Consider the following 26,236-nt stretch of genomic DNA (forward strand, 5'->3'; position numbering starts at 1 on the left):
TGAAGAGGAGCGGTAGGTATGAGGGCTTGTTCTTTGTGGAAATAGCAACCCTGCGTCAAAGTAAGCGGGTGAATGACTGCGAGATCTTCACATAATTGTCTATTCCGAGAAGTTTCTTGTTTCAGAGCCTGGAGGAAATCCCTCACCATGGCCACAAACTTGGCTTTTGGGAATAAGGTTTCCGGGGTGAATCTGTGAGAAGAGGGATCCTTGCGAGAGAGAGCATCTGCTCGTAGATTTTGATTTCCCGGGAGGAAGGTAAATTCAATTCTGAAAGGCAAAAAAAAATGGGCCCATCTTGCCTGTCGGCTGTTAGTCGTGTAGGCTTGCTGTAAAACCTTGAGATTTGGATGATCCGTTCGGACTTCCACTGGTTAAGTTGTTCCCAATAAAAGGTGTCTCCACTCCTCAAAGGATCTCTTGATAGCTAACAGTTCCTTTTTGAGGATGGAATAATTCTCTTCCGAAGGGCTAATGGTCTTTGATATATATGCCACTGGTTTCTCGTCTCCTTGATTGTTCTTTTGGAGAAGAACTGCCCCCAAAGCATGATGTGAGGTGTCCGTCTCAACCACAGAAGGTCGAGTCGCCAGGATCTCTGCAGACGTAAAAAGGCATTTTAATTTATCAAACGCCTCTTGTGCCACTTCATCCCAACAAAATGGAACTCCCTTCTTTAACAATCTGGTAAAGGGTTGTACGATTTCTGAAAAGCAGGGAATGAATTTGCGGTAAAAATGTGTGAAACCCAAGAATCGCTGGATCTCTTTCACGGACTTTGGAGGCAGCCAGTTTAAGATGGATGATACCTTCCTTGGATCCATGGAAATTCCTTGATTGACAATACAAATCCTAGATAAGTTACTTGCTCTTGGTGGAATTTGCAATTTTCAGCCTTACAATACAATTGATTTTCTTGAAGACGCGCCAGAACAAGATTGACATGTCGAATGTGCTCCTCCTTGTTCTTGGAGAACACCAAAATATCATCAAACTAGTTCATGACAAAATGAAGAAGGATGTCGGAGAATAGATGGTCCATAAAGCGTTGAAATATAGCCGGTGGATTGACCAAGCCGAAGGGCATAACATGATATTCGTAGTGTCCGAATGGAGTCCGGAACGCCGTCTTCCATTCATCTCCTGCAGCAATCCTGATGAGGTGATAGGCCCCTCGTAAATCCAACTTCATATAAAACGAAGTCCCTTGAACCGCTTCTAAAATATTGGGGATCAAAGGCATTGGGTATTTGTCTGGAATGGTAATTCTGTTAAGTCCCTGGTAGTCAATACATCGTCTTAGTTCTTCTGAGTCCTTTTTCAGAATAAAAAATAATGAGGCTCCTGCAGGAGAGTTAGATTTGGCGATCAGGCCGTTCTGAATATTTTGTTGGAGATACTCCTTAAGGGCGGATTTTTCTTTCTGAGACAGTACATACATTCGACCGAATGGAATTGGCTGATCGGGGAGAATGTTAATGTGACAGTGATCTCTTCGATGTGGAGGAAGAGTAGGGAATTCGGGAGTCAAAAACACCGCTAGATATTGTTGATGGCAATCGGGAATCTTTCTAATATGACTGATAGATGGAACTTTCTGAAATGTTTCTGTCTCCGACAGAAAATGTACTCCCACAGCAGTTTGGGACAGACAATGGGTGGCACAGTATTCCGAACCTAAAAAAAGAGTTCCGGCGGACCAGTTGATAAACGGATTATGTATTCTTAACCAAGGAAGCCCTAAAATTATCGGAAAATAAGCAGTTCGGATTAGATCAAATTCTAGAACCTCCTGGTGTGCAGCAACTATACATGTTAAGGGTATAGTTTGCTCTTGGATAGGCCCAGAACCTAAAGGAGTACCATCAACACCCTGAATAGGAGTGGCTAGTGGTTTGGTCACCCTGGCGATTCCTTTCATAGAAGCCCACTCATCATCCAGAAAGTTCCCAGCAGCCCCGCAATCTATAAGCGCAGGGATGTTTTTTAGGATGATATTTGGGAGGATTAATGTCAAGGAAATCACCACCATGGGTTGTTCAATAAGTTCAGTGTTTAAAGAAGCTTCATTCTTAGATGGAGAACTCTGCTTAAATACTCCTACCGTGGTTCCCCCTACGGTAGGAACTCAGCGTTTCCCGATACCTGGGAGTGGGTTCGACGTGGTGGAACTAATGGGCAGTCTCTTAGTATGTGTACAGAGGACCCACAATACATGCAAAGTCCCAACGTCTTTCGCCTCTCTCTCTCATTGTTGGATAGTGGACCCCTCATGGAATCTATTTGCATGGGCTCTTCTGTGGATACCAGCTTGGTGTGAATGGGGAGTAATTCAGTATGGGGCCGTATATTCTTCCCCTTCTTCCTCTCATGATGACTTTCCTGTATCCGGTAATCGATCTGCATTTTAAGGGTGATCATGTCTGCTAAATTTGCTGGTCGAGGAACTTTCAAGACTTCATCTTTAAGTTCTTCAGAAAGACCTCGTCGAAATAAAGTAGAAAGACCATCGTCAGGCCAACCAGTTTCGGAGGACAATTGTTTAAAAAGTGTAATATATGTCATGTGGTCCTTCGAACCCTGTTTTAAATCAAGTAACCTCTCCTGGGTGGTTACAGAAATTTCTTTTCGGCTAAACATGGACTTCAAACTGTTGGTAAAGGCTGGATAGGAGTCAAGGACAGCATTGCCCGAGGTAACCAAAGGAGTAGCTGATGCCAACGCTGGGCCTGATAAATGGGAAGTCAGAAATCCCACCTTATCTTTATCTGTTGGAAAGAATTGGGGCTTAAAGGTAAATTGGACCGTACAACTATCTAGAAATTCCTTGAATTTGTGAGGATCACCGTCAAATTTACCCGTCTGCAATGTGGACCGGGGAGATTCTGTGAAAGCACGGGCGATCTGTTGTTTTAACTGAGTATCGTCTTGTTTTAAGGTTTGCATTTCTAAGGACATAGCCTGCATAGCAGCCATGAGTTGTTGCATCTGTTGCTCCATTGTAAATCGCCATCTGCCGTGGCTATTTCACCAAATCTGTTATGGCGTTGCTATCTGTTATCTGTACACTGCTATATGGCATGCTGTATCACTAATCTGGGCAGACTGCGGTTCCCAATGAAGACAGCCAGCAAGGAATTGGAGGATCTCCCGTGAGAATCCTGCTCCCTCTTCTCCCCGCGGTCAAGTGTCAGGGAGAAGGAAGGCACAACCCCCATGGAAACCCTCCTGGAGAAAAAAACCCTGGGTAGCTGCGAAGCTTCAGACTGGACGGCAGAAGGTGGATGCAGTTCTTAGAAGAGTTGGTACGCAAGGAGGAAGTGGTGTTCGTTCTAACCAATAAAGACAGAACAGGTAAGTGCAAGGAAAGAGGGTTAAAAGGTACAGAGTGAGAATTCTATCGGGAGGGAACTTACAGTGAATCCTTAATGAAATCCACTATCATGCTTGGCTACTCTCTGAGACTTGAGGGGGACAGAGAATCTTGTCCTGCACAACTTGATCGGTAGCAGACTAATGCAAAAAGAAAGAATATCCTGGAAATGATTGCCTGACGGGACAGCAGAATGGCTGAGGGATAGAGAAGGGCTAAGGCAACACTTACTATCGAGGACGGGACTTCTCTCACAGCACTAGCAGAAGGAGCGGTAATCGGCCAGGGTGTAAGTCTGTATAAAGGAGTAATGGAAGTAGAATAGAGAGTTAGAACAACAGGAAAAATGAGTAGTCGAAGAATCAGAAAAATTGGATTCCTAGGAGCGGATTTACGGAGCGTCGGTAAAGGCAGTAGCGACGCACTTGCTTGAAGCTCTTCCTTCCTTATCAGGAATCACATGATCTGTTGTAGATGCGGCGTGCAAACGTGAAACAACTAGACCGCTGCTTCCAGCACGAAACTCTGTAACGTCGGTACTTCTTACAATAACGTTTTCTACCGTCCTCCCTAATCTTTTCCTCTGCCACCATGACCAACGTTGGTAATGTGTAACAGATAGACCCATAAATAACAGAACTAAAAAAGAAAACCCAACATACCCCCACCCTACACTCCACCCAACTTGAAGTATCTGTCGCCCAAACAACATTTAGCAGCTGTCAAATTGACAACTTGCTCACTCTAAAACATAAACTCACAATAGACTGGAACGTCTAAGTGTCTGGAGGATGGATTCCGGGGGGAACTTTCCCTATCCCCTGGACCGCTCAAAATTAAGTCTATAACTGGGGCTAAGAATTGTGTGATGTGTCTTTTGTTGAGCCAACAGAATGTTATAAATTGGTTCCCGTCAGATTAGGAAGGTACCTTTTTCTGTTTTGTGCCTTCAGCGATCTTCAACCGGTGGCGGCGGTGGGTCAGGATCTTGTTCTATTGGTGGCAGGGCGGGCAATCCCTGCTCGGGCGGCGGTCTGGGCCTCCGGTTGTTTCTCAATCTCGCAACCCCCCAGTCGCCTTCAATGTGTTGTTCTGCCCATCTCCATGCGTCCTTTGGGTCTGTAAAATGCACAGTAGTGCCTTGGTGGTATATTTTAAGCAGCGCTGGGAAGAGGAGGCCATATTTCACGTTCTTGGTTTGGAGGTGTTTCTTGAGTTGGTCAAAGGATTGACGTGCCCTCTGGACCTCCCTAGTGTAGTCCGGAAAGAAGGCGATGCGAGAACCGTTGTGTGTGATTGTTCCCTTTGCGCGGGCCATTTGCAATAATGCGTCACGATCCCTGTAATTCAACAGTTTTGCAATCACCTTACGCGGGGGTAAGCCTGGTGTAGGTGGTCCAGATTGCATGTGGTGGGCCCGTTCAATAGAGAAAAATTTTGAAAATGATTTGGGTTCAAACAGGTCAGTGAGCCATTGTTCTAGGAATAGTTCCAGGCACTGCCCTTCCGCTTTTTCCGGCAGGCCCAGTATGCGGACATTGTTGCGCCTAGATCGACCCTCTCCCTCATCGACTCGCTCCTCCAATGTTTTGATGCATGACATGGCCTGGGTCATATGCTGTTCCATGTTTCGTAGCCCGTCTTCTGCTCCAGAAATGCACTGATCAGCTTCCCCTGTGCTTGATGTCAATTTTTGCAGGTCATGCCGGAGAAGGGAGACGTCGATGCTAATTCCATCCATTTTTTGCTCCATAGTTGCCCGCGACTCAGCTATTGCAGCCATGATATCCTTAAGGGATATGGAGCTTTCAGCCTCCGTCATGTTGTGCAGCTGCTCTTGGTCCGAGGAGGAGGCCGCTGGTGTTGTAGTATATTAATTGATTCTGCTTTGGGTAACCATCTTTCTGGCTTTATCTTTGCCCATCATGTGCTTCGCTGATATCAGTAAATGCGGAGGGACGTTTTTGCTGTGTGCAGCGGGTTGTTGCCCCGATGGATGTTGCTCCACAGCAAGTGTAGGCCATGCCCAGCCGCGGCCCACCGATCTTTACCACGGATCTCGCGGCCGTAGGCAGTCGCAGGTCTGCGTCTGTCCCGCGCTGTACCTCAGGCCACATGGGCACTACGATGTTGGCAGTGCAGCTCCTTTCCGGTGTGCCTTCGATCAGGCTGCGTGCACCCACATCCAAGGCCCAGTTCGCCGTCGCCGAACACCCGCTAGTGGCGCAGATGTGTACAGGGTGTCACACGGGCAGGGACAGGCAACGGCAGCACGATCACCCGTGGAGGTTCTTTCTTGTAGCTTTTCTCCGGTACGGCGGAGGCCGCGTCATAGGCACCTCATGTGGCACGTCTCCCCCTCACACAGCGCCGTAGGCTCCGGACGTGGACCGCGGCCATCTTGCTTTTTGCTCGCTGACACTGCTACGAAACTTTCTCGGCGATTTAACTCAGTTACGTGGAAAGCTCCGGAGTTCGTTTTCAGTTCGTCTGGTCACTAGGTGTGTGGCTCTCAGCAGGGTTATTTTCTACCAATAAAACCAAAGATAGCAGGCTGTTTGAGCAGGATTTGTGCGGCGGTCCCGGGAGCTTCAGACTGTTTTTCAAATTCTCACATTTTAAGTACAGTTATTCTTTTGCTAGTGTAAGCAAGATAACTCCATCAGCAATCCTGGGGATAGGCTGACAATGAAATGTGATGTATCTTTTGTTGGCATTCCCCATTCGGCCTCCTCTATTGATCTTTATTGTGTTTTTGTTAATCACTGTGGTGATGCCCACTCCCAGACTTGCAGTATGTTGCTTGAAGACCAGCCTACAATATAATTTCAAGCCACCCAAAGACTGCTCATGTAATTCTTTGGCCTGCAGCGCCATATCTTTTGTTCCTTTGTCTGCCATTTCGTGTAAGTTTCTTGCCTAGAGCTGCAGATACTCTAGTTAACCTGTTTGCTGTCTACCCTCCCATGAATGATATGATATGATGATATGATATGGCATTTATAATGCGCCTATACACAAGTGTTTCAAGGTGGGACGAGGCAAGGGAGGAGAAACAGAGAGAGGACAAAGACAAAGATCCTACAAGGCCAGGTGATATTGAGATTGCGCAAGTGCAGGGGAGTGGTAAGGGGAAAAGTGCGGGGGGAAAGGGGAGGAGGTATTGCAGTGCAAAGGATAACAGTAAAATAAATAAAGACAATAAATAAAAGTGCGCCCAGCTGGTGGGAAGTGCGGGGTAAGTGCAGATATCAGATGTTGTCAAGTGCTAGTAGGGGCTGTAGGGATACAGAAACAGTCCCTGAGTGCAAGGGTTGCCAGGCGGGCAGTGCAGGTGTGCAACTGGTGGGGAGGGGAGCTGGGGCAGAGATCAGAGGGTAGACAGGTAACCAGTGCAGTTTCAGATTCAGCCAGGAGATCAGCAGGGGAGCGGGGGAGAGAAAGCAGAAGAAAATAGGAAGGTCTTGAGGTGCTTCCGGAACCGGAGATGGTTCTCCTCAAGTTTCAGAGAGGCAGGGAGGCTGCCTGTTCCCAGCAGAAGAAAGAGATCTACCACCAACTCGCTGCTTGGAAAAGCGACTAACTCTGAGGGATTTGGAGGCAGATGAGCGAAGAGATTGAGAAGGAAGATATTTAGGAAGAGAGAGTTGGAGGTATTGAGGTCCCGGGCCCCAGAAGGGCTTGTGGAGAATGCAGAGGGTTTTGAACTTAATTATCGTCGCCACTGGGAGCCAGTGCAGAGATTTGAGTCCTAGAGAGATACAATCCCTGGGCTTGAGGCCAAGGACAAGTCTCGCAGTCCTGTTTTGGATGATTTGCAGAGGGCGGAGCAAAGAAGCAGGCAAATTTAGAAAGAGGCTGTTGCAGTAGTCCAGCCTGGAGAGAACCAGAGCTCTGGAGACAATGAGCTTCTGGGGGAAGGAGAGGAAAGGAAGAATACCTCTGAGGAGCTGCAGCTGGTAGTGTGACTTATTAGAGACATCAGAGATATGAGGAGAGAAGGAAAGTGTGGAGTCGAAGATGACCCCAACATTTTTAGCCTCACAGGTGGGAGCAGGAAGAGGGCCAAGAGAGGCCAGCCAGAGAGTGGCAGGAAAGGAGGGAGCAGGTGTGCTGATGAGGAGAATCTCAGTCTTACTGACATTAAGGCACAGATCATTGACGGCACATCACTCCTGGATAGCAGATAGATAGTCGGAGGTAAGAGAAGGAGAAGAGTTGAAAGAGGGAAGCATGAAAATGAGTTGAGTGTCATCTGCATAGCACTGAAAGTTGGGGTAGAAAGTGGCAATGCGATGGGCAAGAAGTGCCAGGTATTGGTTGAACAGCCAGGGAGAGAGATTAGACCCCTGTGGAACACCAGGTAGAGATGGAGATAGAGGAGAGGAAGGACCCAAGTTGGACCTGGGAGGGTATATAGCAGAGGAAGGAGGTCAGCCATGCGTTTGAAAAAGAAAAAAAAATGTGGAAAAAATAAACGTTTTTCCATTTTTTTAAATTCCAAACCGGCCCAGGCATGACTAGAAACTGGCCCCCGCGCCCCATGGACTCTGTAGGGAGTGAATGTGAAGTATTAGTGTGATTGAAAGGAGGGTGTCTGAGTAGGAGGTGGCGTGGAGTGGTAGAAGTAGTGTGGAGGTTGGAATAGTAGTATGCAGGAGGGAGCAGTAGTGTGGAGGAGGGAGTAGTTGTGTGGAGGAGAGAGTACTGGTTCATGAGTATTTCTGCAGTTTTTTGTATGTTTGTTTGTTCTTGTGTCTATGGGCCCTTGGCGTCTTACAAATGAATAAATAAATAAATACTGATGTGGAGGAGGGAATAGCAGGATTGTTGAAATGTAGTACATTACAGGGTGGGGGTGAGGCCTAGAAGGAGCAATAGCCATTGGAGGGACAGAGGGAGAAGGGGAAGAGAGTTGAGGTGTGTGGAGTTGAGGGGGAGAGTGGTGAGAGGTAGGAAGAGGGAAGTGTCTGTAGGGCACCATCCCCAACCCCTGTACAACACTAACAACTGGAGAGAGTAGGAACAGTCTTAGGAAGTCCCTGCCTTTAGCTCCTCACATACAGCATAAGATAGTATTTAGACAGTAGGGGTCAATAATCGATAATTACTAACCTGGCATCAGGGGTGCCTAGGTTAGGGAGGAGGTGCTTTGCTAGACGAGAGAGAGTAGGATGGCCATAGGGCCCCTTGAAATAAAAAGAGCCCTTGAACCATCTGTGAGACTTGGAGTGTTTCTTGTGCCATCTGTGATGCCACCCACTCCTCTGTACTCAGTCTTCACTGTCGTCTTGTGGCACCATGCCCCCTGGGGTTGCTCTGTTTCCTGCTGAAGCCTTCTGCTCATGGAACTTCAGAAACACAGAGTGCATGCCCATATTTGTTAGCTGTTATTGGCAGAAGAAGCCCGGGGCAAGGACTGATATCCCTGCTTTGATTCACTGGTTCATCACAACACTCCATTCAACTGTGTCCATTGGGGGTCCCCGGACATAAATCAGTGCAAGTCCACCATCTTTGTTGTGGAGTGGTAACCCACAGTGTGGGGATCTGTAAAGCTATGCCACCAACACAGTTCAATCTGTTTTTGCTTTGCACCTGGGGGACGAGATCTTATATGGGGGCCATGTGGCAGGGAACAGGAGATGAAGCAGAGTACACCCGCGCACCCTGCCACCTTGGCCACACCCCCAGCAATATACTTTTTACATCCACAGGCTTGATCGCTCATCTTTAAAATGTCATCCATGTATGTGGGTCTGCCGTGTAAAGCCAATCACCCAAAATGTTTAAAATACATGCTTCAGTAGTGAGACAATTATGAAAACCTATACCCACCTCGGGCCTACCTTGACTTGAGTGTAAAACACCGAAATATATACTTATGCTTGGGTGGATCATTCATTTTTTTACATACATTTTTCCCCAGAGTGTGTATGGCGACCACCGTTTGCAGTCTATCTCTACTTTGCACACCCAGGAACTGACATTATGTATCATCACATTTCTGAGGGTCTGAATCACTCCTTCTCCCAAATATTATTTACCCTGCCCTTCATGGCCTGATCTCCTGTGGCAGCTAACCAATATCGCCATGTCCTCCGTCTTCCCCATGTTCAGTTTATACTCTGTTAATTTACTTTACTGATCAATTCAGAGCCAGTGTCAAGAGAGACCTTTGTTTTTTTAATTAACATTAGTACATCATCATATGGCAGTCGTGTCGAATCAGTCTCTCCAGGCACATATCTCAGAAACTGTCTGTTATGGGCATGGACATTTGAGCAGATATATTTAGCCTCTATACGATTCTCAAGGGCTCTGGGAACCCATAGCGGCAATTGGATTCCTGCCCAAAAATCTTCACTTAATCAGCATCCTTTAAATCATCTAAACTTAAGATCCGACACCACGACATCCCTGTTCTGGCCTCTAACAAAGCCTGACTGAGTGACACGTATCAGTTTGGGGGCACTTTCTGCTAGTATGCTTGCCAAAATTCTCATCACTATTTTCAGGTCAAAATGTAACATCAACCAGCCTATGACTCCTACATTACTCAGTGTCGTTTTCATCCTTCATGATGTTTGTAATAAATGCTGGCTCCACTGAAGCTGGCTTTGCCCAGTTTATACTATATCAGTGAACACTTGGCCTGAGGTTTCTGCTAGATCACCCTGGAAGGTAACATACTTTTCTACAGGGAATCCATTCATGCCTGTGGTTTTGCCACATTAAAACATCTGTATTTCATTACTAAACTCTTCCACAAGGTAACCTTAGGCAACTGTTTGACTTCAGCTGTTAGCAGAGGGAGACTACACCTTGTTAAATATTCTCCCATAACTTCTCCATGTGCAGTGCATTCATCAGAGTGCATATTTCTGTTACAAAAAGGTTGCCAACACTTTAGGGAAGACTGCACTCAAAGATGTAGGAAACTTCAAAAAGAAAAGCAATCTCAGATTGCTTCAGGACCATAGTCCGTCAGTCACCCCCTCTCCTTCCATCGACTGGCAGTCGAGTAGGAGTCATTCGGAGTGTTTGGGTTTTTAGGTACTCACACTTCTTCTTTGGCTTAACTCAGTGCAAGTACTTTTGGTCATGATTCTGCCCGTGTTGGTTAGCCATCTCCACCATTTAGTGCCTGATAGCCCCCTCACTCCCCCCGGTCAACAGGTTAGATCCTAAGTTTGAGTAATGTAGATTCATACAGCTATGGGCTTAGAAGGGACAAGACGCAGGCCCTCTGGTGCCATTGGCAGACTCTGCCACTGTCTCCACCACCACTGAAATGGTAGATGCCCTGCCAACTGGTGCCCCTAGCCCTGGGTACTTGTTTCTCCTGATGACATCCCTCACACTTTGCCCTCTTCTCTGCTGATTTCCTCGCCTCACTGCCCTTCTTGATACCCCACAATGTTCAGGCCCTAGGGTGGCTTCCTTTCCACTCCCAACTTAAATTTCACTTCCTTTGTCTTGTCTTTAAATCTCTCCATGACCTTGCCCCTCCATATCTCTCTCTCCTCTCATTCCACACTCCCTCTCGCTCCCTTCGCTCCGCTGATCTCTTCCTACTTTCTGTTCCCCCTCCCCCTTGTGCCTCTTCTCGTTTCCGCTCCTTTCAGCTCCTTGCCCCTTTATACTGGAACTCCCTGCCTCTTTCCATCCGCTCCATCCCCACCTATTCTTCATTCCGTTCCTTCTTGAAATCACTCCTTCTTCATTCCCCCGACACCCTATTCTCTCTCTCCCTTTCTTTCTTTCTATCTCTCTCTCCCTCTATTACCCCATCTCAGCACTAGCCACTCTCCCCCTTCCTCCCTATGATCTCTCTTCCTACTATGTAATTTACTCCCTAATCTCTACTCCCTCGCCCTTCCTTCCCCACCCCCCTCCCCTTCTCCTCCTTCTCACATGCAAATTGTTCTACATACTGTTTTTTAGTCTAATTCATGTATATTGTTTTCTTCTACTGTTCTATGTTTTGTGTATTCCTGTTGTTAAACTGTAAAGCGCCTTGGATTAAGGCGCTGTATAAATAAAAATAAATACAAATACATACACTCTTGGGATACGGCCTTTCTGTATCTCTTCCTCGGTCCTCCTCTCTAAGAGGCCTCTCTAGTGGGGGGCCTGTTGATCCTCTAGCTACCTCCTCTGGGCCCTACATTGCAGAGCAGGGAGTGGACTCCCCAGTTGCATTACCCAGCCTAAGACATGGGACTTTGCCACCCTCCACCTTTTTTATCTCGTGAGCTTTGAGTTCTTCTTTCTATATCCCCTATAGCAGGGACCTTTGCCCCAAAGGGCCGTCATTTCAGAACACTAATATATACTTCCTAACTTGAAATGTCACCTCTTTGTCTTCAATTATCGAAACATTCAGTCACCAACTTGTCATTTTAGATCTGTTATGTTTATCATTTTTATTTCCATTAATAATGGTGTGTGATCTGACACAATAATGTTTTTGATAAGAAATCCACTTTTTGAAACACCACCCGTTATCCTGATCTCATGCGATAACTTAAAACCTTTTTTTGTATATATTTAACATACTTAATTTTTCTTTATCTTAATGTTATTGGTGTCCGAAAATGTTATAAGTATTTCAACAGCTGCGTAGGAGATCCTTTCAGTAACATCATAAAAATATAGGACAGGAGGTATTCTCCCAGGAGAAGCTGTTTTTTCAGGTAGGAAGTGCTTAGAGTAGTAAGGCGGTAAGGATTTACCGGTACTGGTAAAATACCGGTACCGGTAAACCCTTACCGCCATCCGTGTAATGAGGCCCATAGTATTTTAGAATATTGGAATGGGAAGATCTGTGGCAAATTGTTAGATTAGTGCGTTTCTATACCAAAATCATTAGTCGATATCTTCAGCACTTACATGTTGAACTTACATGTTCCACATTGGCAGCTGCCTGGGACCTACACCTTGTTCAACCTCAACCTTCTCCTGCCCCGCGATGCCACGCATGTGGCTACAGAGGAAACCTGTTAACAGAAGCAAAGCAGAAAAGCAAATGGGTTAATTAATTTATTTAATAATGTGCGACAGTTTAAATATAAACTTTACACATAATTCAAATACAATTACAAGTATAAAAAATAAAGAATATAGAAAGAGAAAGCGAAATGGGTTAATAGGTGCACACCAAAAATGTAGTCCTCATTTTAAATGAATCGATAAATCCGGGCAAGCTGGTTTCAAGTTATTAAAGGTGCAAGGGAGGAAAAAAGGCCTTGGCACAAGGCCCCGTTATACATGAAAGAAGAAACAGGATCCAAAATGAGGAGCCCTCCCGTCCCTCGCACACTATCATCAATCCACCACAATGGTGGTAACTAGTTGTAGGTAGAAACTGAAACGGAAGCAAAGCATGCATCAGTCGGGGAACATCCCCTTTCCGTTGCTTGCCAGGTTCACAGTTACAAGGGAACCACTTCAGGGGGGGAGGAGGTGGGGTTGTGTGTGCGTGTGTGTGTAGTGTGCACTTTTTTGTAATGCTTGAGACAATCCTCTCCCTGCCATCCATGTTTTTACACAAGGATAATGGGAGAGAGCTTCAGGTTGTCTGTTCATATAAGAGTTCACCATTAACCTCTTCAATTGGGGTCCATGTATACACGTATGCAGGAAGTACTTGGACAGGCATGGTTGGCACTGTTTTAATAAGCAATCCCAACAGCACAGCTCACCCTCCCCCACCATGCTGTTTCAGTCCAATCCATACTGTACATGCAGGTGAAATCCAGGGGATTTCTTCCTATTGTATTTCATTCACCTGGTTAATTGCTGGCACTTTCTAGAATCCTCTCTCAATTGTCTTCCTGGCAGGCTCCATGCAATCATATTCTCTTTAAATGCATCAGCATTGATGAGCTGTCCCTGTTATGGGAAAGTGCACCAGTAGAGTGACAGCAGTGATTCCTTCCACCTGATATCATGCTGCAAATTAGTGTTGGGAGGCAAGTATTGTTATGTTTTGATCATTTTGTTTTCAAGTGCACTATCTCTTGGCACTGCTTGGGTGGTTGAGGATGTATGGCAAGGCAGACCTTAGTTCAGAATATTATGTGAAGAGCCACCTTTGAAAATCTGTTTGCTTTCCTGGGATCATAATGCATCCGGCATTAAGTTCCACAGCTGAGGATCAATGGAGGAGAAGACGCGACCTCCCCTACTTGTTTTGTAGAACATGTGAACTTCCTGGTGGAATTCAGTGCAGGATCTCAATGGACTTGGTGAGAAAGGATCCTGTGGCTTCAGATTTAGAAGTATTTGTGCCATCATATTCTGATGCCGCTGCAGAAACTGGATCAAACATTTTGAAAGGCCAAAGTTACCACTATTTGTATAATTTATCCTCAAAAGGAGCAATACTGCCATCTTAGAACTCTGGAAATATTATTTTCCATATTCTGAGATGGAGGTATTTGGATTGAGGTAGGCTGAATGTGATGTTGTAAGAAGAGATTGTGATCCATTATAATCCAATGATTCTTTGCTAGCGTACTTTTGTTGGAACAGGTGCCCAGTTCTATAGAGCAAAAGAAAACAGGCATGCTTATATTTCTACCCTTTGGACTGTTTACATGCTTTGACCAATGGTGACATCCACCTATGTGGGACTTCATGCAGTAGATGCTGCTAGTGGGGTGGAGTGGATAGCTGAGCAGATTTATCTTCATCAGCGCCAGTAGGGTGCTTTTTGCCTGATATGGAAATAATCATCATTCCAGATGATGTACAATGGAATAGGCTATTAATGCATATTTTACCCAGTTTATCCTAACCTTGGCATGGAACAAGATGGGGGAATAGCTGCTATGCTCTCACTGGGTAGTATGGGCAATGGGGAATTGGAAACAGTGTGTTGCTATATGATGTGTAGTTCAATATGAAGGTCCATATATGCCTGAATTACTGTTACACAGCCTATACTGGGCTCCTCCAGAAGTCTTAAGGGAGTCCAGACTCAGGCCAGCCAGAATGTGCTTCAACCTCTGAAAAGTAGACCATATTTAACCAGCCTCAAAGGCACTCTACCTTGTAAAAGAAGTCAATGTTAGGACTTGAGTCTTGGGTGAAGTTTGTTTGGTTAAGATCTAATAGCAGCACTGTAGGTCAAACACAGAAATGGGCAGTGAACAACCTTCAAAACAATCCCGAAGCTGTGGTACAACTTGTATAGATTTTCTTACACATTGCTACTAATGCAACTAGCAGATTTTATGAATTCACTAGGGAGATTTTACTCCTTCCAAGTAATAAAATTGACTTCTCTGTCGAGATAGGCAGACTCTGGTCAAATAAAATTGTGCACAACATTAATAAAAACCAGTATAGTAAAGTTGCAGCCAATGAGGTCTGATGCTGTTTGTTCTCTTCACAGAATGAAGGGTGAACCGAGGAATTTAAGGAACGTGCCATTACAATAATTATTGTTATTTGATAATTATTTTCATTGATGTGACTTATCTCAAATGGAAGCCATCATAGCCATACAAATGTCAGTTTAAGTGAAAAAAGGCTGTCAATAGCTTGTTCCTTTTAATAGAGACACTTGATAGATCGTGGGGCTCATTACTAGGTTGCCGGTAAGACGCCAGTAGTACCAGCAGCTTACTCGCCAAATCGGCTTACCTTTCCCGCTGCCCGACATCCCAGTATTACTAGGATATTACAGGCGGCGAAGTAACAGTAATTTCCCATTCCCATGGAGGCCCATACGACTCCATGGGATGGGAACCACTGAAGCACCAGCACTGTTGTTGACAGTACCGGTGCTTCAGTGAATTATCTGCTGGTAGGGGCCGGAACTACCGGCAGGTCAGCCTGCCGGTAATTCACTGCCCCTATCGGCAAACTCAGAGTATGCCTATCCAGAAAAGGTGGTGGCACACATTGTTACCGGCAACGTTTTTTCCGGACCGGCATACTTGTGTCTTAAAAATGGAAATGGCACACTAGTTAGAGTTGTCACACTAGCCCTGGGAATCACTATTCTGGAAGTAATGCAATTTACACTGAGACATTGTTAATATAGAGCAAATGCACAGCAACGTTTAGGAGAGGCTGCACTTTGCATATGCCAGCCCAGGTGCAGCATTCCAACAGCCTCCATGCTGTTTTTCATCTGTTGGTGGTTTTAATGGCATGCCCTGCTTCTCTTTCACCAGAACGTTTGATCAGATGCAAGATCATCCCACTGGGCACAGCTAGCGACCCCAATAGCAAAGGTAAGTTCCTGCTTGAACACAGTGGAAAGATTAGGCGTTTTGACTGGTTGACAGTTAATGGCATATAAGGTTGCTCTTTGTAACAAAGTGGGCTCTTGGGCGGTCACTAACTACCAGAACCAGAGTACAAGGATTTGTTTTAGTGCCATACATTAAGAGGGAGATTACAAGTTCAGCAGTATATGGTAAAAGTGATCGTAACAGAATTACTGCCACTTGTACTATACTGCTGAATTAGAAGCTGGCCCTAATTCTGCCGGCATGATTAGCCCCAGCAGAATTACCGCCAAGATCTGGCAGAATTAGCGCATATATTTCAAACTGTATTTCCGCAGTGTTACAAGTAGAAATACAGCCAAGAATGGGCAGTATTCCACCAAAAACTCAGTGCGGTTACCTTCACCCAAAAGGGGGAGATAAAAGCATACAGGTGAAGAAAATGACTCTGCAGGTGCCAATAATAACACCCAAAAGGGTATATAAGGCCCACACCTTCCCCAAACACATATCCAAACAACATGCAGTCACAGCCAGACATGAACTACGGGAGCCACAACCCTGTTACTGTTCATAGAGCTACTGCGGAACGCAAGGCCACAGCAGGGAAGGAGACAGGCACCACAAAGGCGGAGGAGGTGTGCTGCGGAGAACAGCCATATCCGTGTCCGTCCATCCCCTCCGACACTGACTGACAATTAGTCACACTCTATCGCTTGGACCAGCACACCATATCAGACCCGCTGACCCTGATTGAGACTGATGTCCAGCGCACCCTCGCCATCAGAACTGGCATCTACCCCATGTCTGGTCCTACACTTCTGTTCCACAGGTGTATTCCAGCACACTGTTGGGATGCTGCAGGGGATGTCCCAGCCAAGATTCTCAAAAGTGATGGAGCAAGACTTGGATACGCTCAAGAGGAATGCCCATCAGCACATCTCCCTGCCCACCACCCATGCTCAAGTGCACACTGCAAAAGCACATGTTTAGACTATTGCCTAGTTCCCCAATATCATTTCAGCACTAGATTGTACACATATGACATTAGTGCCTCCCCACACCCCAGGCAGTGGAGCCTGCATACTGGAACCAGAAACAGTATCATTACATGAACATTCAGATGACCTGAGATGCTGATCTCATCATCGGCCAGTGCTGCACCAAATTCCTAGGTATTTTCCACAATGCCATGGTTCTGAGGAACAGAACCCTACCAGCTTACAAGAACACACACAGAGGACAGCGTACTTGGCTTGTGGGTAAGTAGTCAATCTGACAATGATATGTCACAGAGGCACACATGGAGACTGGAATGAGAATACATTTGAGAAAACTACAATTCCCATAATGCCTAATCAAGAATGTATTGAATAGTCCATGGGGATCTATGTGATTATTGCGACTACTATTATTACGACAGCCGAAAATGCTGAATTATTTTTTGTAAATTATTTTTAAGACCTCCCTTACACCACATACATATGCGGGGGGAGACCCCTGCACTCCCCCTTATTAACAGTATATTACATACCCCCCATGTGGTGTAAGGGTGGGACTAAAAAAAAAAGTGCATTTTCAGCCATCGTAATTGTGAGGGTGACATTTTGGCCCATTACCGTTCATGGTCCATGACCCATTTCCCGCCGGCCACATAGTGGCCTGAGGAAACTCTACAGGACCTCCTGGTATGCATGACAGCAGGCACACAATTATTCACATCAAGTAAGATCGCTGCCAAATCCAAATAGCCATTCTCTGCAAATGCATGTTTATAGGGCAGTAATTGGCCCAGCCCATCCCCATAGTTCACTTTTAGGGGTGATGTCAAAACAGAGCAAAAAACATTAAAAAAGATGCTGGACACACTGTGAATGACTGCAAGTGCACATTGAAAACCAATGCCCCTCCACGGCAATTGATGCACACTGCGTCATCCACAATGACAATATACGTGTACTTCGACAAATGGTCATGTTTAACACTGTACTTTCATTTTGCTGTAGGTGACTCAGGCTATCTGCAAATACCCTGGTTGGAAGATGGTCTATATTGAGGCACACAAGATGATCAGGACATGCATTGAGCGCACATTTGTACCGCTAAAGGCAATGTTCAGGTGCCACCACCGGACAGGTGGTGCACTCATGTATAGCCCTGTTAAAGTTGAGAAAATGGTCATATGCGCAATGCTGCACAGCATGTGCATACAATGCAACATTCAAATGCCTCCAGAGGAGGACTATTCCCTCTCTCCCCGGCTCTGACGATGAAGAAGTTGCAGGTGACAACAGGGCACCTCAGGATATACGTGAGGAGGTGAGAGAAGGACTCTTCTGCCAGGACCCAATGGACAACTATTTTTGATTTCACACACATGGACCTCTCAAAGTACTGTGATTATTCACGGAATGCACATACATCACATCCATTGAATAAACACTGGAGGCATTGACTGGACTCAACATTGATCTATTCTATATGTACACACCCTGATCCCAACATCATCCTCGCCCCACACCTTCACCCTCAACATCATCCCCTGCCCACACTCACACACCCATCACCTTCCCCTCCCCACATCCACATCCCCAACATCATCTCCGCCCCACACCCACATTCCCAACACCATCCTCTTCCCACATTCCCATCATCATCCCCTCCCCACACCCACATCCCCAACATCATCCCCTCCCCACATCCTCCTTCCCAAAATCTCCCCGTCTCCACATCCTAATCCCAACATCACCCTCCCTCGCAACTTCATCCCCAACATCATCCCCTGCCCACACCCCTACATCATCCCCTCCCCACACCAACATTCCCAACATCATCCCCTCCCCACACCCACATCCCCAACATCATCCTTTCCCCACATGCTCCTCCCAACATCACCCGCTCTCCACATCCTAATCCCCAATGCCACCTCCTCCTCTCATCTTCATCTACAACATCATCCCCTCCCCACACCCTCATTCCCAGCATAATCCCTTCTGCACACCCTCATCCCCAACATCATATCCTCCCTTAACCCACATCCCTAACATTATCCCTCCTCACATCCCCAACATCTTCCCCTCCCCACACCTACATCCCAATATCATTCCCTATCCACACCCTCATTCCCAACATCATCCCCTCCCCACACCGTCATCACTAACATCATCCCCACCCCACACCCCATCATCCCCTCCCCACACCCTCAGCCCCCACATCATCCTCTCACCACAACCACATCCCTGAAAATCATCCCCTCCCCACATCCTCGTCCCCAACACCATTCCCGCCTCACATTCTCATCCCCAAAACCATCCCCTCCCTACACTCTCATCCCCAACATCATCCCCTCCCTGAACCCACATCCCCAACATCATCCCCTGCCCAGATCACAACATTATCCCCTCCCCACACCCACATCCCCCAAATCATCCCCTCTCCACACCCTCATTCCCAACATCATCCCTGCTTCAATCCCTCCGCATACGACCAAAATAATCCTCTTCCCACACCCTCATACCCAAAATCATCCCCTCCTCACACCCTCATCCCCAACATCATCCCCTCCCCACAACCACGTCCCAACATCATCCCCACCCCACACCCTCAACCCCAACATCATACCATCCCCGACCTACATCAGCAACATCCTTCCCTCAACACACCCTCCACACACCCCCAGCAGCATCCTCTCCCCACACCCTCATCCCCCAATCATCACCTCCTCACACCCTCATCCCCAACCTCATCCCCTCACCACAACCACAACATGATCCCCTCACCACAACCACATCCCCAACACCATCCCCTCCCCACACCCTCATCCCCAACATCATCCCATCCCTACAACCACATCCCCAACATCATCGCGTCATCACAACCACATCACCAACACCATCCCCCCACACCTTCATCCCCAATATCATCCCCTCCTCACACCCTCATCCACAATATCATACTCTCCCCACTCCCACATCCCTAAAATCATCTCCTCCCCAAACCCTCATCCCCAACATCATCCCCTCCCCACACCCTCATTGCTAACATCATCTCCTCCCCACACCCACATCCCCAGCATCATCCCCTCCCCAGACTCCTATCCCCAACATCATCCCCTCCCCACACCCTCATCCTCAACATCATCCCCTCACCACACCCACATCCCCAACATCATCCCCTCCCACACCCTCATCCCCAACATCATCCCCTCCCTACACCCACGTCCCCAACATCAACCCATTCCCAAACCATCATACCTCCCCCAAACGCACATCCTTGTGGACAATCATATATACTTGTCCACTATCTCCTCCTCTTGCCAACTTTTTGGGATGGGGAGCTTGGACGCCTGATGCTTCACTGTGAGAGCCTTGGTTGGGTGCTTGCCACAGTTCCCTCTGTTGGCGTGGCTGACACAGAACTGGGTGGTTCACCACCCCGGATGTGCTACAGAATGAGGGTTATGGCTTGTGACACATTCTCATTCATGGCTGCATGTGCTCAGCCAACTCCCACACCCTTTGGCTCATGCGCGTCGTGCTTGCTGTGCCATCTGCAGCATGCCAACACAAGCGGTGCAGGACAGTGACCATTCTTCTGGAGGCACCCTGCAGCACATCATGCATTGCCTGGGAGTGGCACAGTTGTTCCTGGGCAATCCTCTCCATCCTCTCCTGGCTCTGCTCAGTCTGAGAGAGCCTATCCCAAATGGCGGTGAGCATGTGGTTGGGTACTGGCCTTGGTGATTCAGGGTGGTGGCTTCCCTCTGAGCCACACAGCTGTTCCCCATGCACCTTGCCCTCCTTTATAAGGGATTAAGTGTCCTCTGGTTGGCTTCAATGCAGGGCATGGCATCCTGATAAGGGGGAGGGGCTGTTGAGAAGTGGTGAGATGCTGTGCAGGATAGATGAGTCCATGGACAGCTGGCTCACTGTGGCTGCTGTGTTGGTGGCATCAATGTTGGCTGCCTCACGTGCAGCTATGTCGGCAGGTCAGGTGGCTGTTTCTTGGGCAGTGGCCTGCTTAACAGCCTCACTGGTGTCTACTTTTGGGTGGGTGATTTGTAGCCCAGACACTATGGCAACAGTAGTGAAATGTGGCTGCCTGGGAGGGGTCCTGCATTACAGATAAAGACTGGACTTTGGTGGATGTGATTTGGTGTTATCAATTTCGTTAATATCACTGGATACAGTTAAAAAGACACTTTTGACAGCAGAGCCGTCACGAAATGTTAAGAGGTTCCATCTTCCCATCATCCTCCGCCCTCCCTGTGTGACAGGATGGACAACACTAGAAGAGAGTAGAAAAGGACAAGAGGAAAACAAGGGCACCTTCATTGCAATGGATGATGAGGAAAGGCCAGAGGAGCTCAAACAGTCAATTCACTCAAACATAAAGCAGGTAGGCCAACCCAGGGTAAAACCAAATCCTGGAAATATCTCGCTGCTCAAATAGCGTTTACATGCAATAAAAAGATGCTTGTTTTGAAGGCAAACACTAATCGTCTGACTAAGCCCTCTGTGAGGAACGTTCCCTGCTGGAGTTGTGCCAGGTATGGGATTCACTAAAAAGAGCACGCAGTCTCAATGTCCTCCATTTATAAAGCACTAGCAAGAAGTTCCCGTTCTCTGAACGGGGTCTGTGGACAGACATGACCAACACTTTCCTCAATTGTTGAAAATCGATGATTCTGTAGGGCGCTGTTTCCTTATCGCTTGATGTGCTTTGTGCTCTGAAGTAAACTGCGCTGAGAATGAGCGTGTGTGGCTGTCTGACATACCCCGCGTTGGGGGAGGCGAGAGTTGGTGTGCTGCTGCACACTGGGACCTGCTGTGCTCTCTCCTCGCCTGTTGCCTCACCCTGCCATGGTGCAATTTTTTGCAGTGCATTCCGGTGCAAATGCCTCAGAAATCGTGCATTCTGGGGTTGAGCCCTGGTCCGTCTATGACCACATTGATGTTTTCCTGATTTCAGGCAACCGTCTCATGTGTGAAGGTGCTGAAATCCGGCGAAAAGGGTGGGGTGTCCACATGTCATGTAGCCAGTAATGTCCAGAGTCTCCTAACGGTATACTATACAAAATGTGGTGCAGATTGGTGAAACAGTGTGGAATTGTATAAGCAACCGCACTTGGCCAAACCATAAACCCACACATTTTGACTTTTGCTGAAATCCAGGGAAAGGGCTGGAGTGTCGACATGTCATGTAGCCAGTAACGTCTTGTGGGTCCCGCATCCTGTTCTATGTGAAATTCCCGGATCTTATTATTTTATGTTATATTAGAGGTATTGATATTGCGCTGCGCTGCCATTTGCATAGTAGCCAGGTCCTTTGGTGGATCTGAAAGGGAAGGGGGTGCAATATAGCTTTGCTGCTGGTTTGATGCTCGTAGATTTGAAGTACTCTGAGGTCTGTTTCCAGTTCTGTGTTGAGAGCATAGAGACCTGTTGAGAGCATAGAGGCCTGTGTGTCAGGAGCAGAGCTTCGTGTGTCTGTGTTGCTAGGATGCACTCGCTGGGCTACGGATGTAATGTAAGTTAGTTGTAGAAGAATAACGTTCTGATGTTTGATGTGTTTTGGGAGGCGTGTTCAGTTGCCACATATGGGTAGCTTAGTTGGCATAAGTATTGTTTGCTGGAATGTAGATTGCACATATGGGAAGCTGTATTGGAATAAGTATTGTTTGCAGGAATGTAGATTACACATATGGGCATCTTAGTTGGCATATGTATCGTTTTTGGAATGTAGATTTTTAGCGTGTTAGTGCAGGGAGCAGTCAGAGACCTTAATGGACAGGTTTCTGCTGAGGGACATAGAGAATCATGAAGCCACACATAGCAAATAGGTCCTAAGATGCCACATAAGCACATGAAAAATGCATGTAAAGCGAGACAAAGCATTAGAAATGATAGCAATGCATGAAAAGGGCCTAACAAGGCAGAGCAACCCGGTGTTCTTCATACACTCCTGCTACTGGCTTCTCTCTCTCTCTCTCTCTCTCTCACTCACTCTCTCTCGCTCTCTCTCTCTCTCTCTCTCTCTCTCTCTCTCTCAAATACATACATTATACCACACGTAACCCATGTGTAACAAGGATCTGGGAGTTGACAGATGAGCGGAGAGGAGCAGTCCGGAGACTCCACTCATTGCCATACGAGAAGCGCTTGGGGTTATGCGAGGCGGGCACTGTTTGGTTCAGGGAAAGGGCTTGTCGGTAGGCATTGAGCCCTCTCAGACCTCACTCTTAAGAGGCGCAGGTGCAGTGCTCAGCTAGAAATCAGGGCACATCAGTGTGTTAGTCAGGCGATCTGGGAATGGGTCAGAATCGCGGCCCATCTCTCTCATAAATCTAACCTGGTGACCTTCACAAGCCTAAATCTCCTGTCACACTGCGCACGCACCCACAGGTCAAAAGGAACCCCCACATACTCGCCTTGTAAAGCAGAAGCGCAGAATTATGCTGAATCCCATCTTCATAATGAGATGCGGAGCAGAAAACATCCAAGGTGGGTATTTGAATCTGCAACGTGCCGCTTGAAGCCAGGTGCACCATCTGTTGGTGTGAAGAGGGTGGCAGGGCTGCAGAAAGGTGGAAAGAAGCTAAGATGTTGGTGCAGTGGGGATAAGATAGCTGATATGATAACACTGCATCCTTCAGTTTACCGTATCTCCAGCCCTTCACTAAGTACTGATATGTGTCAGAGACATTTGGAAAGATTTGTGCAAGTACTAAAGAATGAAACATGGCAGAGGTAAGTGTGCAGTATTTATTTTTAGGGCAGTCCTTCCGGGGATAGGTACTGGGTATCAATCATGGCTTATCATATGCACGATGTATATAAACTGTCCCACGGAGCCAGGAAGGAACCGCCTCACCCATCAACAGCTATTTCGCCCATAAACATGAGGCTGGATGGGAGAGTGGATACTTGTCTGTGGTAAGGTGTGGTTGACTGATTTGTTCACTTCTGCATATTTTGGTTTGATTTGCAGAATGAGTGTGATTTCCACCTAGTTTTGAAGCTGGTTGTCTGTGTAATAAATAGCACATAGGGCCTCATTACGAGGTAGGTGGTAAGGGGTTACCGGCACCGGTAAGGACACCGGTGCCGGTAATCCCTTACCACCCTATTCCGAGGTCCCTTAGCGGGTCCCTTCCTTAACGCCTGGTCTGACCAGGTGTTAAGGACGGGACCCGTTAATGGACTTCAGAGCTAATAACGGTACCGCAAATTGCGGTACCATTATTAGCTCCATCCCCATTCCCATTGAGCCCTATGGAGGCTCGAATGGCTCGGAAGACCTGTAGCAGTGCTCGTGGAAAAAAAAAATTGAAACACTGCGCATTTGGAAGATAAAAAGGAGGAATGATGGCTGCCATTTGGGAAATAAAGTCAAGTGACAGAGTGCGTTTATCAGGAATAAAGAAACTTAATTTTCATCGTTTAAAATGACAGCCTGTAAAGAGAAAGGCCTATTTCGTTTTGTAGAAGTGAACACTGGTTTCCTATGTTAACTGCGGCCTAGCTCTGTGAATGAGATTAATAATTAATCTACCTCTGTTCTAATATAGTAGAAAAGAAAGACTGTATTTTAAACCACATGCCGAGATAGAATGCTAAAATGTTACATGTAAGCACATCTTGTCGAATTAAAGCTGTATTTTCTGAAGTATGGATGCAGCTGGTGTTTTCCCCCACTGAACTGAAAGGTCTGTGACTTTGAAAATTTGAACTCAAGACCTTTGGCTGAGGACCTCCAGGAGAAGAAGGTCTAGTTTTAGTTATAAATATAAAGAATATACAGAGAATTAGATCAAAATTGTGGGAATTGAAGATAAAATGCCAGCAGAAATGACCTTTAAGGTCAAGCCTCCCCAATAACTGTACATTAGTAGTCAACAGAAATGACCTTTCGGGGCTAACTCGACCTCAAGAAATGGCTTCAGAACCACTAATGAATGATCAAACATTGTGTATGAAACAGATAGCTGATAAGTGTCAGGTTAAAAGAACAGGCATTCATGTTAAAATTGGTGGGGGCCAATGTGAAACTGAGGGACACATGGAATGCCTTGCCATTGACTAACATTGAATACATTTTCTTGAATAAAAAGTGCATTGTACGCCCCAGTGAGCCCATCGTGGTCTCATATTGAAGGGGATAAGAAGCCCTTCAGGACCATGTAAAACCCATTTTGTGTGCTGGATACAACTGGAGTTATATGATTCTGGCCTTCTCATAATTCTGAGGGGATAGAACGTTGTGATGATAGGTTATGGAAGTAAGGTTTGAATCAGGACGGGGCAGATTTGTGATTATTTCGGCTCAGGAGTAAATCGATCAAAACGGTAGCTCCTCCCATGAAGGACGTGCCAAGATCTGATTAGTATTTTCCAACTGGCCATCAAATATAGAACTCAAAAGTATATATGTGCCTGCAATTATCTGAAAAATTAGGGTAGCTGCCATGTTGTTAGATTTTCAGAACCCAAAAGTTTAAAACTACCTGTCATTTTGAAATTTTGTATTTTTCCTCCTCCCTCAGCCTCCATCATACACACTCCCTAACTCCTTGTCCTATTTGCAGGCAGGGCACATATTGGGGGGAGAGAGAAGGAGAGAGCTAGCCAATCCACAGCGTGGACGTTTTGATAATAATGGAATGTCATCAGCCCTATATCTTGGCAATTTCCAATCTAAGAGGGGACTTGCAAGAAAACAACTAGGGAGAGTGAGGGAGACCAGGAGAGCTGCCTAATCCATCGGGGTACCACCTTGCCAGGGGAACAAAGCTAAACCAAGGCCTGCCTAGAAGAAGGGAGAAAAGGAGACCCATGGACTTTGCTCGGAAACTTGGGAGCCCTATCTGATAGAGGCCTGTGGCTGGAGAGACCTGGCTAGTCGACAGAGGCTTGAGATGTGATCTGCCTGCATGAAAAAGGGTCCTAGAATCTGGTGGGCTTCCTGAGCTAAGAACAGAGATCTCCCATTTAAGTAGATATATCCCAAAGCTATCAATTGTGTGGGTAGCTACCTGCCTTAATACCTTTGCCTTAGTGGGTGAAGGGGGGAAGGGGCAAAACAGGGTAGACCCTGTCCATATTGATAGTAGACTAGAAGTATTACTCAGTTGCGCCAGGCTGCAAAGAGCGACATCAGATTCTCAAAAGTGTGTTTCTCAAATGGTTATTTAATGTCTATATAGAGTAGGTGGCATATATCTTAATGCCTTTCAATAATAGGTAGATTGTCCTTTAGTTAACACGTGTTTCGGCCTATGGGCCTTCCTCAAAACAAGACTAAATCATAGGACAGTCATTTCCAAATCTTGTTATACATTAGTACACAACATAATTTTCAATAATAGACAGAAAATCTGGGGTTGGCGAAGGGTAGGATTTGAGGGACACGAGCAAAAACAGAATACATATTTCATTAGTTATGTTCTACCACTTTTGATGTTACAATATCACCTTTAGAAATTACTTTCTTTCTTTTTTGTTTGTATTAAACAAATATGTTTTTCTTATTTAGCTTACAAATATGGAGGGAATTTGTCTTCTTTCCTCAGAATGATTTCATAGATCAGTACTATACATATGTCATTAGTCTTACA

General features: G+C 46.4%; 1 protein-coding gene across 3 annotated transcripts in view; it reads left to right on the forward strand.

The window, feature by feature from the left end:
* Window positions 1–26,236, forward strand: part of FGL1 (fibrinogen like 1) — a 533,869-nt gene that overhangs the window by 437,848 nt on the left and 69,785 nt on the right. For 2 of the 3 annotated variants that reach the window (XM_069631565.1, XM_069631567.1), the window contains exon 6: window positions 15,565–15,624. The exons of the other annotated variant lie outside the window; for it this stretch is intronic. In XM_069631565.1, the coding sequence (XP_069487666.1) occupies window positions 15,565–15,624 (60 nt within the window). The remainder of the gene's footprint in view (window positions 1–15,564; window positions 15,625–26,236) is intronic. 3 annotated transcript variants of the gene reach the window in all.

The sequence above is a fragment of the Ambystoma mexicanum genome, chromosome 6q (assembly GCF_040938575.1).
Source record: "Ambystoma mexicanum isolate Mex_15411 chromosome 6q, UKY_AmexF1_1, whole genome shotgun sequence".
NCBI lineage: Eukaryota > Metazoa > Chordata > Amphibia > Caudata > Ambystomatidae > Ambystoma > Ambystoma mexicanum.